Raw genomic sequence first — 15,492 nt, 5'->3', positions numbered from 1 at the left:
GGCCGCCTTCTGGATCCGCGTGGATGGACTTCGCCACTGCCCTAGCCGCGCGGACTGCCGGATCTGAGCACGCCGGATCGACCTCAGCCGCGGGCGGTGATGTCTGCTGCAACCGCTACGCCGGGAAGCTCGAGCTGCCTCGCCCTGGGGCCACCTCTGGATGTCCACCGCCCTCCTGGCCGGTGACGCCTTGGCTCAATAGCTCGCCGCCGACGGCATTTGGCTGCGCCGCCGCCATCGCCAACCTAGGTCACTGCGGGGGAGAGGGGAGAGGAGGGGGAGACTGAGAGAGAGTGCGGCCCGACCAGCTCCTTTCGTTCCGACTGGACCGCACGGGCTAACGGCCGTCAACGGCCGCGCCGTGAGCGCGCATGGCCAGGTGGCCTAACATGTGGGTCCGGGCGGTCAGAAAAACGGTTCAATCGCTAGTCACGGGCGTTTTGGGTTTTTTAAAACAGCGAACCGCGCGACGGGTAGCTTTCTGAGAAAAATTAAAAAATGGTAGTTTTTTGAAACCCTAGCCTGTAAACTAGTAGTTTTATGCTATTTACTCGGATTTGCCCGATGACGCCACGGCTGTGATATTGATGCCCGCGGCTTGAAGCTTCCGCCCTTGCTTATTTTTCTTTTCTCAACGTTGTTTTCTGCATCTTGAAGCCGGGACTCGTTAAATATCGGTTTTGCTCGACCTTCGTTTGTGCTGCTAATTGGCTTGTTGCTGCACGATATTTCTCCGCTTGTGCACTTTTTCGATGTAATAACTGATCAAGCTTCCCATCTTGCAACAAAAAATGGAAAAAAACGAACAAACAAACAAAGCTTCCCATCGACTGTCGCTCGTGCACGTGTCAGATTCTTATGCAGAATTACAGCGTGTCTTTTTTTTTTGCAGGAAGAATTACAGTGTGTCAAACTGAACATGTAACTTTTTATATTTATGTTAGCCTTCATGACGATCTTCATTCACGCGGCAAGGACATTCTCGATTTTCAGTCAACTAAGTGTCACATGTGATGACTTTTGTCGACGTTAAAATTTGCCGGCTCACACCAGGCGTCAAGCCGGGTAAGCTATCTCAAACAAAAAAATATTGCCGGCTCACTCTCTTATAGGAGTAGAATGTGCATGTATGGATTCATAGGAATGAGTGCACTATTTCACTTTTTTACACATGTATGCTTATACACCGGCATGTAATTCCTTTTTTTTGAAACTATCTTACGGGCCCTTCAACTTGACTTGCGTTTGAGAACAGTTTGGTTCAATAAGTTGCTCGCGTTTATACTCATACACCAATTTTGCATCCCGGTTCTAATAATCTCATTGTGGTTTTTTAGCAAAACATGTATGATTTTTCCCCAGTAACTCCCTCGTTCTTCTCCCTCTCGCTCTTCATCCACCAAAAATCTCTTTCGGACTCTACTAGTAGCTGTGTGGTAGCACCGGATTGTCGATGAATAATGGTCTCATGATCTTATGATTTGGAAAATTGCCGTGGAAGAATGTAGAGAGTGGGGCGACAGCCGACCTCGTTGGTATTGATGATAAGAGCACCTACAACCGGACTTGACGAACCCAACCCCTCAAACGCGTGCGGACATGCCTTGGCGTGTCGGCGGACAGTGCGGTCACGCCTCAAATTTCCCTTCTCCAACTGAACACCTCAAAAGCCCCCCTTGGCAAGGTAGCCTAGCCCGGGTTGACGTGGTCAACAGGTAAGGCGGAAACAAGGCGCCTCGATGATACGTAAAAAAAAGGGGTGTGGGTGTGCAACAGGAACCACTTCATAAGTTCATATGGTTCTCACTAGTGGGGTTTGATAATTCATGACAAACGATTAATGGACTAATATGTTTACTAGGTGTATATAGGTGAAATGGTCCCTAAAGAATTTATTTAATCAAAATATGTTGACCTCTACAATTTTGAGGAAACATTGAAGAATTTGATCTGCCGATTATAATTCAGAAGACACCGAGTAGAATTTATTTTCTAGTTATTTCGTTATTCGTTTGAGTCATGAGCAAACTGCGCTGGTTGGATAGTGAAGCAAGAAGGTGAATATTCACTAATGGTCAGCCAGGCAAGAAGGTGAATATTCACTAATGGTCAGCCAGAATCTGTTTTTACACACACTGAAGCTTTTGAAATACCCTTCCAGATTAATCTGCTAGCTTCAGTGGCTAGTTGAATACAGTACTTCTGAAGTATCAGCCACGGTTGAGGACTCAGGAGCATAGCTCGTCAGTGTCACTGAAATTAGCTTCTCCATCGAGGATTTAGGGAACTCAGTTTTTGGAGTTAGCCTACTTCCTTCGTCCTTGAAAGAGTGTATTTCCAACTTTGTTGGAGGGTCAAACTATCTCAAAGTTTGATCGAGTTTGTGCAAAAATATGTCAATGATTGTGAAACCAAATAGGTATATGATGAAAATATATTTTATCATGAATCTAATATTACTAATTTGATGACATAAATGTCGGTCTGTTATTATATAAATACGGTGAAACATAAAAAAAATTAACTTTCCAACAAAGTTGGGAATACACTCTTTTAAGGACGAAGGGAGTAGGTTCTTCATAGAATCGTTACCAGCGCCATCGATTTGAAATGTGGCCGCGAGGTTCTTTCCTGACTAGTTGGTTGGTCATCAATGGCTATTTCCTAGAGTTCAGATGCATCTGAAATCGCTATCCAACCACCGATTATAAATAACCCTCGATCCCGGGAGCGGCGAATCGGTGCCCGAGCTCAGATGCATCTGAAATCGCTATCATAGGTTCCGCGCTTGGGATTTGAACAAATAGCGCCGACGCATCTCACAATGGTCCATTGGGAAAGGGCGGCCCCAGAAATACGGTAGAAAACAGTGCTTCGATGGTGGGGCCGCATCTTAGGTTGGTCATAATGGGGAGTAACTTATGCTAGTGTCATGCATATGACACTAGTCTAAATTATCATCTTTATAGTGTAAAGTAACATAATACTAGTGTCATAGATGACTTCATTTATTAGCTTATAGACTCATATTGTCCTGAAAAGCGTTATGTTACCGCTTTTCATTAACTTTTTGCCATATAAGCAAAAAAAAATTAAAGTGCGCTATGTTACTAGCTAAGTTAGTTCCACTATGACTAGCCTTATGAGGTGGACGAAGCTAGGGCGCGGGCGTCTGCGTGGCGCAGCGAAAACAAGTCAACAGGCGGGCGCCATGTCGAGTGGTCAGGTGCGCGCTCTCGCACGAGCCCACGGACCCAAGCTGCGTGGTGCTCGTAGTAAACCGCGTCGACACGGTGCTCTGGCACTGCCGCCCGGGAGCAGCCGCGGCGTGGTCCGAGCACGGCCACTACCAGGCAAGTTCTCGCCGGGCCCGGCCTTCGTGGAAACCCCCCCTGTCGCCGAGCAGTCATGGCCATACCCGATGTACCGCGTATGGAGTGAGCCTTCACCTGCTGGAGTCGCGCGGGGAGCTCTTCAGCGTGTCCTTGTACCACCCGCTGATGGAGCGGGCTGACTATGCAAAGCTAGTCGCAAATGTTTCCGGCAAGCGTTTTTACAGCATTTCTCTACTACTCCCTCCGTACTGTCGCTGAAATGAGTGTATCCACACTAAAACGCATCTAGATACACTTATTTCATCGACAGTTAATTCTGGACGGAGGTTGTGCAATATATAGCTCAAAGACTCAAAATCTTTTCTTCTTATACAGGTCACACTGTACTACGGTAGCTACCCAGCTCACTTCAAGCTTCCAGCTACAACAGCCCCATCGCCACACATATCCATGAAGATGGCCAAGTTACACAGCAACTACGCTACCTCAGACAGTCTTGTATACATTCCACGGTTACAAAAAAGTTGCATTTTACAGTTTGAGTACACGAGCAGCTGCTGCTGGGTTCACAAACAGATGCAGGATTGGTGGCCACAGCCGCCGCTCACTCGAGGCCGTAATCCTCGCCGAAGTATTTGTCGACCAGCCCATTGGCCATGTTCCTCATCGCCTCGTTCTCGTGGAACTGGAACCTCTCCATGGCCTCGATGCCGTCCCCCCTCTCCACAAGCTGGGGACCCTGTCCATTGGGATACCCCCTCATCACCTGCAAAGATGGTGGTAATTTTGATATCAATGTAACTGTAGAAACTCGATACACCCAAAGTAAATTGAAGAGACAGTTTACTTTGAAAATTACTAATGATCCGGGTTAGGAAATGAGATGGGAATAGCTAAAAACGCGGTAAGATTCCCTCACCAGTTCCAGGAACTGAAGTCCGAGTCTTGCGCTCTCTATATCAGCAGATCTGACCAAATTTATGAATCCTGGAAGGGCTCCACCATTTATGATCGAGACTAGATGTTCGGTGATTATGTTCGGGGGCTCAGTACTTCCTGCTGGGACAACACACAGATTGCCCAGGGTGTAAGCTGCTTCCTTGCGAATGTCAAACTGTGCACTCGTCAGGAGGTGTATTAGCGAAGGCGTCGCCTCACTGGTAAAAATCAATTTCTTGTGCTCAAAGCTGCCTGCTGCTATATTTGACAATGCCCATGAAGCCTCCTACATAAGCAGTCCACAAATCGAAGCATAAATAAATCAAAAATAATATAGTATGTCGGCTAGATGAAGTAAACTTGAACCAGCAAATGAAAGAGGACCTTTCTGAGAACCCTATTGTCACTCTTCAAACATTTTATGAGACTTGATAAAGCTTGATCTGAGAACAATATTTAGTTAGAACTTGCAAACTGTACCTCGTGATGAATATCATAAGTGCTGTTATGTAACTGGAGACAAAAGGATGATTGGCTAACCTGTGATGCTGTTTCCAACAATTAGGATTGAATCAACCATGTATTCATCCCCGGCTACAAGATTCCCTAAACCACGAAGCACCTGATTCAACGTAGAAGTGTCAATTTGCTGCGTTGTGAAATTACATACACTACCCCACAGTAACATCGTATACATTATTGGATGTTCATACAAAGTGCAGAATTCTACAATAACTGAGAAAATATATTTAGAAAAGCTATATATTAATTGCAAATCATAATCAATACGTCTCCTAATAAAAGCATGCCTCTACAGAAATTACCTGCTCATTATTACACTGGTTACCAAATTGACAACCATGTATACACAGGGTTATGAAAGTTTGGAGTTTGAACTATTGAGGTGTTCCGTGTTCCTCTTAAAAGATATGGTCATTTTGCTCAGCAGTAGTTAAGTACGATGAAAAGTGTAAGCAGTAAGCATTTCCAGGGAAAGCACCAAAATTGTTAATAAGATAAAGGAACACAATGAGATTGAGAGAGAGAAACAAATGGACAATACCGGAATGAGCAACTGCAAGTTCTCAGATGCCAGCAGGCGTCCAATCAGCAACTGAGGCACATGGCTTCGTACTATTAAGCTGATAGCTTTTTCTGGAAGTGCTGAAAGATATACCACTACCCATGCCACCTCAGTTGCTAACTCTTCGTCCCTGAAAGATCACTTAACCCATCAGTGGCAGTAATGAGCAAAACCATGCATGTCACTCTGAAAAACTTCAGTAAATGTTTCCATGTCATTCATGCATCTCAGAAATACCACAAAATATAACAAGGACTAAACAATTGCACAAGGAGAAGAGTAGCAAGTGTCCAGTAAATACAACTTGGCACACGATCTAGGTTACTAATGAAGAGATTGAAAGGAAGTACTGCTACATGCATATATAATGAATAAATATACAGTGAAGACATGTCAGAAAGCACAGGTCAGTGAATTTGAACAGTGTTCTTTATGTAACTGTAAGAACTAAGAATAAAGACTGCAACCATTTGTAATGAGTAAGAAGCCAATCCTTGGTTTTTAGAAACTCATAAATGTACAGTAAAATGATTAATAAAAGTTCAATGCAAAATAGAAAGATGTCCATTAAGAGACATACGCCTTTTCCAAGTTCCTTATGATCGCATTTAGCACACCATCGATGTTAATAAGCTCATACGCAGCCTTGGGATCAGGCCCCTGGATTATAAGAGAACAGACATTTGACACTTCAGTAAAAATGATGCTTCATGAACAGCTACATGCATATGTACCAGTCTGAAAGTGATAAAAACTGTTAAGCAGAAGGAAAAGAAAATGAGTGAGTGAGGGATTCAGATTCTAAAAACCTCATAAAGTACGCATGCCATGAAATGTTTTGAATATGGCTTGAAATTTTGCTGAGATCAAATAAGTCTTACACTAAGGAAACCCTTCATTAATATATCTAACAGAAGGACCCAAGCTTACCATCAAGTTAATTTTAGCTTAAGCAATCCTAATTCCTAAATAGGGCTTACTTTACGCTTTTGCCGAAGCACTCCTAATCCATAATAAGAACTTGGAAAGAGATAACTGTTGAACTCTGGCATAAGAAACTTGAGACTCATACAGTCAAAGCAAGAGATCATAACCTTGATGAGATTTGACAATGCCCAAGCAGCAGTTCTTGCTGTAGAACCCTTGCTTGATAGCATTAGGCGGGCAAGAGGCCACAAAGCACCCTGTGCAATTAATGTGCTTCTCAGGTCCGCTCCTTCACCAGCAACATTACCGATGGCCCATGCACATTGCTCAGCAACAAGTGTGGAGCTCTTCTCTAACAAAATAGACCAGGAAACATTTTTAATATAAGGAAAGCTCCAACTCCAACTGAATTGCAAATGTCTACCTAGCCAACGTTCGTGAGAAATGTGCATTACATAGGACCAGAGATTAATATATATTCCTAATGGGGATTAAAAAAATTGTCCAACAAAATGGAGAAAACGAACCACCAAGGTGAGCAACAAGCAATGGTAATGCGGGCAGCACGGATTTTGTTTCTTCTGGCTCCCCAGCTGCTATGTTTGTAAGGCACCAAGCAGCCTCTAGCAACTGCAATAAAAGCATAAATAATCTTCATAAGACATAGTTCAGATGAGCACAGAAAAAAATGCAATGCTAACAATGAACATATCTAACTGTATAACAGCAAATAGATAGCATAGAAGTTGTTTTCCAGGTAATGTAGAAAGCTGGAGTCGGTATTTTTCCAGCGCAAAATGGTCAACCTGTTCATCTGAAGATCCAAAGGACAGATATTGCACTAAAAGAGGAACTGCCCCAGCTTTAATTGCTACTTGAATGGGAGGTACTTCAGACTGTGACAACACGCGTCTCACTGCACGAAGTGCCTCTATCTTCTTCTTCTGGGCCCCTTTTCCCCTAAGAAGCATAAGAAGGTTGGAAAATACACGCCATAAATTTTTCTCATATAAATAAGTAACTGTAATCCAGAGTGTAAATTTTTCTCCAAAATCCACAAGTGCTTAAACCAAACCTTACAACTTAAAGATGTGTATCCTCGGAGAGGAAAACCACTAAGCCAGGTAAAAAAAAGAATCTCCAACATACTAAGGTCGCATTTTGTAGTGTAAATCATAATGATGGAAGCATATATTTCTGGAATCCAATATAATGAGATGTGTAAGGGATAATGAAAATTCTTCTCCCCACATGGACACACACCACAACCAAATAGGCAAATATTACAAGATGAATTGTGATCTCCAGCATATGGAATATCCGAGAAGAACCACAAACCTAACTAGTTAGAGGCAGTGGGTTTCTTTGCATTGCGTAAGAAGAAGAAAAAAGATAGGCCGCACATACTGGCTTGACAAAGCTGATTTCAATTCTTCAACAGCTTGAGCAGTTCTTGTTTCAAGATCTGCTTTCTCATCAATAACCATATCACCATCTTCAATTGTAGCCTCATCGCTGCCAGAAAGTGGGGCACGGCACACACGCTTTGCACGCATTAAGGCTTCCCTTCTTTCCTTCCCTATTGCTATAGCCTGTTCACGCCTCCGGCTAGCTGCCGTATTGTGCACTGCAACCAGACTTCCAACCAATTAAAGACTATAATAAGTAATAACTAACACTCAAGCAGCAAGTACCCATACAAATATGTTGGACCTTCTATAATTGCCAAGAGTGATTAGTCCACGTTGACACATAATTAACCTGTGATTTACACCAGATAAATTTGTATGGTAGTTTGGCAAATCGCAGATAAGATTTAAGCGCACTTGTGAAGTTAAAACACTAGAAAATTAACAGCGTTTTCTCGTGGCAGCAGACATGACACTACAATAAAGCTGATAAAGTTTCAATCCTATAAATTGTTCAAACCTTAATCATAGAGCGCGAACGTCCAGAGCGCCATCTCTGGGTGCGTTGGTCTCTACTCCACACGATCGGTCGCGTGGGTCATGCGAAACTTCGTGCTGTGACGCCACGTGTACATGGCAGCCGGTGCGTGCATCGCGCGGTCACACCGACACGCCGTCATGGTGACCTTGTTCAAAACTCCTATAATTGACCAACTATCTTGAACAATGTATTTCAAGTTACTGCCTAAGTTTCGGGGTCCCAATTCACAACATGCCAAATTGATGTCTGACCAATTCTAACTTGCCCGGTTTTAGATGCACAAACCAGAATCAAGGGTTTGTAGACAGTGGGCACGATAAAACGCTACTAGTACCAGGCAAGAGACACTTCGCGCTCGCCGCTCCTATCCCCGCTATTAAAGTGACTTCCGGGCTTGCTTAGGAGACTAATTATGGCTTCCCCCACCGCCGCGCGCGAACTGTTCGACGGAATTCCAGAGGCACGGCGAGGTGAGCATAGAGGAGGAGGAGAGTGTTGGAGTGGGGACCTGAGGATTTGATGGCGTAGCGGTGGCTCTGGAGCGAAGAAGCCGGCGAGCCGGGGGCGTTGCCGTCGGCCATCGTTTACGGCGGCGGAGCTCGACGGCTGCGAGGCTCGGTGATGATAGGAACGGACCAAACCGGGGGACGGGGCGGAGACTAAGCAAGACCGTACGGTGGGCCGGATTCGAGATAGTTCAGTTTTATCGTGCAGCCAGTGCAGCCTGGGCTAGGCCCTATTGTGTACATCACGAGAGACCTCGCCGCCTATGGCTAGGCAGGCCGCGGCCCATTAACTGTTCTCGCTAGCCACTCAACCTCTGCTCCAAGCTCGCTCACCTGTTTCTTCAAAAATCCCTCAAAAAAAAAACCTGTTTCTTCAAAAAAAAAAAAACTCGCTCACCACCCCAGCAACTGGTAACTTTTCTCAAGCCTAAAGAAAAGGCAACTTACCCCGCAAAAAAGGGTAACTTTTCTCAAAAAAAAAGTAACTGGTTCACAGGAATGAAACGGAAAACAGTTTTTTAAAGATAAAAATTATACATTCAAAAAAATGAAAAACAAATCATGAATTTAAGAAAATTAGTGAATTTTGCAAAAAAAACAGAATTAAAAAAAAACGGTTCACGGATTAAAAAATCATGTTTTAAAAAGACAAAGAAAAAGGAAAAACCTAAACAAAACTAATTAGAAAAAACATAAATAGAAAGAAAACACATGGGGGGAAGAAAACCCAGATCAGAAGCTTCCCGCTCCTCCTGTGACAAAACGAAACGTCATAGGTCCTTGAAAGAACGCTCAAGGCCTATATCTAATGCTATAAAAGCCGAATAGGCCTATATCAAGTTATGCACATTTCAGCCAAGATTTTGCCAAAAAAATGAATTCAAAATTACTATAAATGCCTTTCCCAAATTGTTTTTACCTAATCGATGACAAATTCGCAGCACAAACTAAATGATGAATTTAGCAAACATATACTCCCTCCGTTCCAAATTACTTGTCGCAGGTATGGATGTATCTAGATGTATTTTAGTTCTAAATACATCTATTTCTGCGACGAGTAATTTGGAACGGAGGGAGTAGGCCGGAGTGCACAAAAATCATACTCAACCCAAGGTGTTGGCAATTTGGAATGTACATCGCTTTGTAAGTAAGGCTTACGTCATACCGAAAATTGAGCAGCTGCTAGGCGTCAGCCGGCTGATCTTAGAGAAAGATCTTAGGGAAAGATCAATTTGCATGTCCGACTGTCTAGACTAGCCCATGTGGTCGTTTGATCGCAAGCTCGCATTAACACATCACGTCTTCCTCTTCTCGCCTCACATCCTCCTCTCACGTCACATCCACCAGGGCGGTGTAGGTGCTCGGTCATCACAACAATAGCCCCCTGAATGGCAGTGCAATGTCTCTTGTTCGCCAGAGTGTCGGTTGACCAGTAGCCCCGGTGGCCCGGGATCCAGTGCAGCATGGGCGACCCGGCGATGCTTCATCATAGCACCGGTGGCCCGGGATTATCCATGCGCACCAAGGGTTATGTTGCAAAACCGGCCGCTCACTTGTAGCATGGACGGTGTGCCATTGTACCACCGGCAATCCATCATAGCATCCTGTGGACCGACCATGCTCCAGTGCAGCACGGGCGACCCAGCATAGCACCGGTGGCCCGGGATTCTACATGCCCACCAAGGGTTATGTTACAAAACCGGCCGCTCACTTGTAGCACGGACGGTATGCCCCCCCCCCCCCCTCCTTCCCGCGGCTGCGACAACCTAGCGTGACACGTGACCCCATTACAATTCCGTTGCAGATCGTCGGGAAGCAACTCATGTGACGTGTGTCCATCCCTCGAAGCGGCTGACGAGAACATGGAATCAGTCGGGAAATAAAAGGTTTTCCAGAAAATTTCACCATGTTAACCAATAGGAAAGGCAAGGATGCTCACTAAAACTGGGCTCGACATTGAAAGTTCAGGAGTAGAGAACAAGCACACATCATATTGCAGTTCACACGGCAGTCAGACAATGAGCAAAATCCACAATCTATACAAGACACAGCAGCAGTCGGTAACGAATAGAATCAGTTGAGATTCACATAATCACATTACAAATTGTTCACATGACATTATTCTGTATTTACGGACCGAGAGGTGAAAAGATCCAGGGCAACACAACATCAAAGCGCACAAGAACAGCTAGGGCAGGGGACGAGCTGGACCAGTTCACATGGTGCGCCCCATAGTCTGCTCCGTGGGTGGCATCATGACGACGACGGAGCGCCCATAGAAGCCAGGGTGGGGAACCCTGCGGCGCAGCTCGCGCCCCTCCTGGCAGAGGGCGCAAGGGTGGCAGAAGTAGTGGGTAGCAAGGTCGCAGGCGACCTCCAGGTGCTCACGCCTCTCCTCATCCTCAGCAAGGCCACCGCAGCACCCACATTGCCTAGTGAAAGCCTCAAAGCTACCCTGTAAACATGCAGAGCAGCCATGTCAGTATATTGCTTCCAACAGCGCTACCATGGGAGGACGGGATAAGTACACAGCATATACAGCAGAAGTTAAGTCTTAGAAATTTGTTTGAACTAGATTAGTCATTTTACAATAGGCAAGTTTCAGCCCCGCGTCCTGATTCATAATGTTCAAGGGTGAAAACTAGAAACCGATATATGATAGATCATTGTAATGCAGAATGAGAGAAAGCTTGCCTCAAGATTGTATCTTCGACGAATAGCTGTACGAGTGGGATGAGAGAACCATGGGGCTAGGCAGTTCCACCCAAAGAGAGAGTTCCCGAGCATATAGAGGCCAGTGTAAGGCAAGCAGCTGTTTGCAAAAGTTCCTGGTGCTGCTGCAAGCCTCTCAACATTGCTACCATACAGAACACATGGCGCTACACTTCCAAGAAGGCCTAAATGATACACAAACACCATTTAGTTAGTTACTTTTTTTCGAGTTTAAATAAAAAGGGCAGGCTCAAAAGAGCCATCACAATAAATCCCGCCCCATGCACTACAACGAACACGAACAACTCAAACATACAAACATCAGATGGCCAAATTAGTTGGCCAGTTAGAACAGGATTGTCATATGTTGTTTAATAGCTGATAACCCTCTGCATACAAAAGTCCAGATGCTTAGGTAGATAACAACATTTAGCACACCACGGGGCTTGGCCCGTAATTCAAAAGGTCCATAATTACTTAATTAGAACTGAACAATGCATCTTATCAAAGGCATGTCTACTAAAAATTAAAAATGTCATGTGTGAGCCAGCCAACAGTAGTTTTAAGATTCCTATACTATGGCTACCATACAGAACACATGGCGCTACACTTCCAAGAAGACCTAAATGATACACAAACACCATTTAGTTAGTTACTTTTTTTTCGAGTTCAAACAAAAAGGGCAGGCTCGAAAGAGCCATCACAATAAATCCCGCCTCATGCACTACAACGAACACGAACAACTCAAACATACAAACATCAGATGGCCAGAACAGGATTGTCATATGCTGTTTAATAGCTGATAACCCTCTGCATACAAAAGTCCAGGTGCTTAGGTAGATAACAACATTTAGCACACCACGGGGCTTGGCCCGTAATTCAAAAGGTCCATAATTACTTAATTAGAACTGAACAATGCATCTTATCAAAGGCATGTCTACTAAAAATTAAAAATGTCATGTGTGAGCCAGCCAACAGTAGTTTTAAGATTCCTATACTATGGCTACCATACAGAACACATGGCGCTACACTTCCAAGAAGACCTAAATGATACACAAACACCATTTAGTTAGTTACTTTTTTTCGAGTTTAAACAAAAAGGACAGGCTCGAAAGAGCCATCACAATAAATCCCGCCCCATGCACTACAACGAACACGAACAACTCAAACATACAAACATCAGATGGCCAAGTTAGTTGGCCAGTTAGAACAGGATTGTCATATGTTGTTTAATAGCTGATAACCCTCTGCATACAAAAGTCCAGGTGCTTAGGTAGATAACAACATTTAGCACACCACAGGGCTTGGCCCGTAATTCAAAAGGTCCATAATTACTTAATTAGAACTGAACAATGCATCTTATCAAAGGCATGTCTACTGAAAATTAAAAATGACATGTGTGAGCCAACCAACAGTAGTTTGAAGATTCCTATACTATTGCTTAAGTTGCATTCCACTCAGGGCAATATAGCTGAAATTTGAAATGACACATAGAAAATTTAGTGCTAGGGGTTGCCTTTGAAGAAGCAACTTCCATACTCAGAATGAATGTAATGTATCATGACAACTTCACCTAATCATTGAAACAAGTATGCATACTCCTAGTTTTAATGCCTCCAGGAGTCATGATCCCGACCTCCGTTCAATATGTAACACATTTTGCAACTGATACTAGTTCACAGCAACTCAATTCCAATAAAATATTGCGTCCTAACTCCTATCTAGTTCCAGAATTGCCCAAATTTCAAATAAGAAGCAAACATATTACAAATCTTATAACTGCCGTGCACCGAGTCTAACACGTCACAGGGATCTCATTGTCAAAGTTACTAAAATCCCTAGGAAATTGTATGATTTCCGCCAAAATCGAGCTCGATAGAAGAAGCGCAGGCACCTATTCCTGTCGATGCCTACCCCGACCACGAAGCCTGATCCGAAATCGAGAGAGATCTGGGGGCGAGGGGCACGTACAGACTTCGAGGTCGCTGCTGCAGAATTCGTCGTTGCGGCCGAGGCAGGAGAGGATCCCAGAGTCCCAGCTTTCACGCGGCTCGGCGCCGGCAGGGGCGGTGACCGGCTCGCCCATGACGACGGGGACCCCGTCGGCGCAGCCCTTGACGGGATCCTGCGCCGGGGGGAGCTTCTCGTTGGCGGGCGGGGCCAGGAGGGGGCTGGCCTCCTCGTGGTGCTCGTCGGCGGCGGCCATGGCGAGAGGAGGGGGGTGGACGGGAGGTGGTAACCTAGCGCGAGCGGGGTCGTCGCGTGTTGAGGCGGAGGGGATTGCGGAGGGAGGAGACTTGGAGGAGGGCGGAGGAAGGGGGAGCGGAGGGAGGCGAGTAAAATAGGGCGGGGCAAGCGCGTGGCGCCGTGGCGTGGACGCTGGAGACGATGGCTCGCTTCCTTCGCTGTGAAGACAGAGGAGGTCGTAAGTTTTTTTCTTACCTGTGGAGAAGAGTTGGCTGGACGCGAGGACGAGTAGGATGAGATGTTTTTTTTTTTCAAAAAAAAAGATGAGATGTTTTTCATGAATTGTATATTTTTTGGGCCTTTTGATTTGCGGGACTCTGTAAATACAGAAATAAAAAAGTATAAAAATTAAAGTATATTCATTTAAATTCAATAAGAATAGCAAGGAACGTTTGATGTCACAGAGGTAACAAAAAAATGTAAAAAGATGTTGGAATGGATGTTAGATTTCTATGACATGTAGTACGTACCAAAGGTTTCATATAAAAAACTCCTATGGAATCCACTCGTATAATTAAAGGACCAACGTAGGAAAAAAAGTTCTAAGAATTTCCATCCTTTAAAAATCATATAGAATCTTTTTGAATCAAAGGAGCCCTCAGATCGTTGGATCATAAAAAGTAAAAAAGAAACACAAATTATCATTGGATCATCATATCCACCACATGCACAAGTTCACGACACGGCTCTTGTCGTGGTGGCCTGGTTCACAGAGGCGTGTGGTCTGACCTCTGGCGGCGCTTAGGATGAGTCTTCGGGCCATGCTCCAGCGGCCTGTCTTTCTCTCGTTGGTGTGTTGGGCAAGAAGCATGTGGTCCTGGTGTTTGATGCGCAAGGGAGGGCGTGAGGGGAGCTAGGAAAACTCTGTCTCGGCTTTGTGCTAGGAGCGATGAGGACGATGCCTCTAGCATTGCAGTCCTTGTTGAAGGCGTTGCTGCATTGCTCCACTCCTTCCTTCATGATGTCTGTCACGTTGAAACCCTAGCTCCCCTCTTGGGACATACAATGGTGGTGGTTTTCTTGCTGCTGACCTTCTTGGAGGCATTATCTTGGAGCTAACTCGACCGTCGGAGCCAGAGGTAGCATGTTTAGCGTTGCTCTGAAGTGAGATGTATGGACGACGGCTTGAGGCAGAGGGCATGGATGTGCAACAGCGATGGTGGATTTTCTGGCCAGGTTGGCAGTCTCCGGTAGTGAGACACCGGTGGTCGTGATCCTTTTTGCACAAACGTGGACGACATTGTCCTATTATGGCGGTTCTCTGCTTGGGCGCGTAGGCGATGGCGTGGTCTTGCGCCACTAGGTGATTGCCGAGACGAGACCGAGTATCATGGATCTTCATATCCGGCGGCAGCAATGAGTTTGTTTTGCTACCCGGTTCTGCCTCCACATACGAGGACCACAAAGCATAAGGAGTGTGCTGATATGTCTCCAACGTATCTATAATTTTGATTGTTCCATGCTATTATATTCTCCATCTAGGATGTTTTATATGCATTTATATGCTATTTTATATGATTTTTGGGACTAACCTAGAGCCCAGTGCCAGTTTCTGTTTTTCCCTTGTTTTTGAGTTTTACAGAAAATGAATACCAAACGGAGTCCAATTGACATGCCATTTTTTGATGATTTTTTATGGACCAAAATAAGCCGCCAGAGTAAAAGAATTGGGCTAGAAGAGTCCCGAGCCGTCCACGAGGGTGGAGGGCGCTCCCTACCCCCCTAGGCGCGTCCCCCTATCTCGTGGACGACTCGGAGACCCCCATGACGTGAGACCGACGCCAAAAATTCC

At 45.0% G+C, this 15,492-nt stretch overlaps 2 protein-coding genes across 2 annotated transcripts; both read right to left on the bottom strand.

Moving 5' to 3' along the window:
• Nucleotides 1–3,683: 3,683 nt before the first annotated feature.
• LOC123060571 (importin subunit alpha-2) lies at nucleotides 3,684–8,933 on the bottom strand. Its single transcript, XM_044483338.1, has 11 exons — nucleotides 8,744–8,933; nucleotides 7,693–7,912; nucleotides 7,092–7,245; nucleotides 6,813–6,915; nucleotides 6,453–6,637; nucleotides 5,939–6,018; nucleotides 5,338–5,488; nucleotides 4,815–4,896; nucleotides 4,659–4,717; nucleotides 4,255–4,560; nucleotides 3,684–4,101 (listed from the first exon to the last, which is right to left on the bottom strand). The coding sequence occupies exons 1-11, from the start codon at nucleotides 8,814–8,816 to the stop codon at nucleotides 3,940–3,942; spliced, it is 1,575 nt and encodes a 524-aa protein (XP_044339273.1). The 5' UTR covers nucleotides 8,817–8,933; the 3' UTR covers nucleotides 3,684–3,939.
• A 1,801-nt stretch (nucleotides 8,934–10,734) lies between these two features.
• Nucleotides 10,735–13,854, bottom strand: LOC123060570 (cell number regulator 8). The gene is made up of 3 exons (XM_044483337.1): nucleotides 13,425–13,854; nucleotides 11,436–11,638; nucleotides 10,735–11,196 (listed from the first exon to the last, which is right to left on the bottom strand). Exons 1-3 carry the CDS (start codon nucleotides 13,657–13,659, stop codon nucleotides 10,957–10,959), a joined length of 678 nt encoding a protein of 225 aa, XP_044339272.1. The 5' UTR covers nucleotides 13,660–13,854; the 3' UTR covers nucleotides 10,735–10,956.
• Nucleotides 13,855–15,492: the final 1,638 nt, after the last annotated feature.

Source organism: Triticum aestivum, chromosome 3A (genome assembly GCF_018294505.1).
Source record: "Triticum aestivum cultivar Chinese Spring chromosome 3A, IWGSC CS RefSeq v2.1, whole genome shotgun sequence".
Taxonomy (NCBI): Eukaryota; Viridiplantae; Streptophyta; class Magnoliopsida; order Poales; family Poaceae; genus Triticum; species Triticum aestivum.
This window is presented reverse-complemented; position numbering and strand designations above follow the sequence as displayed.

Excerpts from the sequence above, each read along its gene's own strand:
- LOC123060571 (XM_044483338.1), bottom strand. The coding sequence starts at position 8,816 with ATGGCCGACGGCAACGCCCCCGGCTCGCCGGCTTCTTCGCTCCAGAGC. Across the intron at positions 7,913-8,743 it reads CTACGCCATCAAATCCTCAG|TGCACAATACGGCAGCTAGC; the intron begins GTCCCCACTCCA and ends GTCTGGTTGCAG. Across the intron at positions 5,489-5,938 it reads ATAAGGAACTTGGAAAAGGC|GGACGAAGAGTTAGCAACTG; the intron begins GTATGTCTCTTA and ends GTGATCTTTCAG.
- LOC123060570 (XM_044483337.1), bottom strand. The coding sequence starts at position 13,659 with ATGGCCGCCGCCGACGAGCACCACGAGGAGGCCAGCCCCCTCCTGGCC. Across the intron at positions 11,639-13,424 it reads CAGCAGCGACCTCGAAGTCT|GCCTTCTTGGAAGTGTAGCG; the intron begins GTACGTGCCCCT and ends TGTATCATTTAG. Across the intron at positions 11,197-11,435 it reads GTCGAAGATACAATCTTGAG|GGTAGCTTTGAGGCTTTCAC; the intron begins GCAAGCTTTCTC and ends GCATGTTTACAG.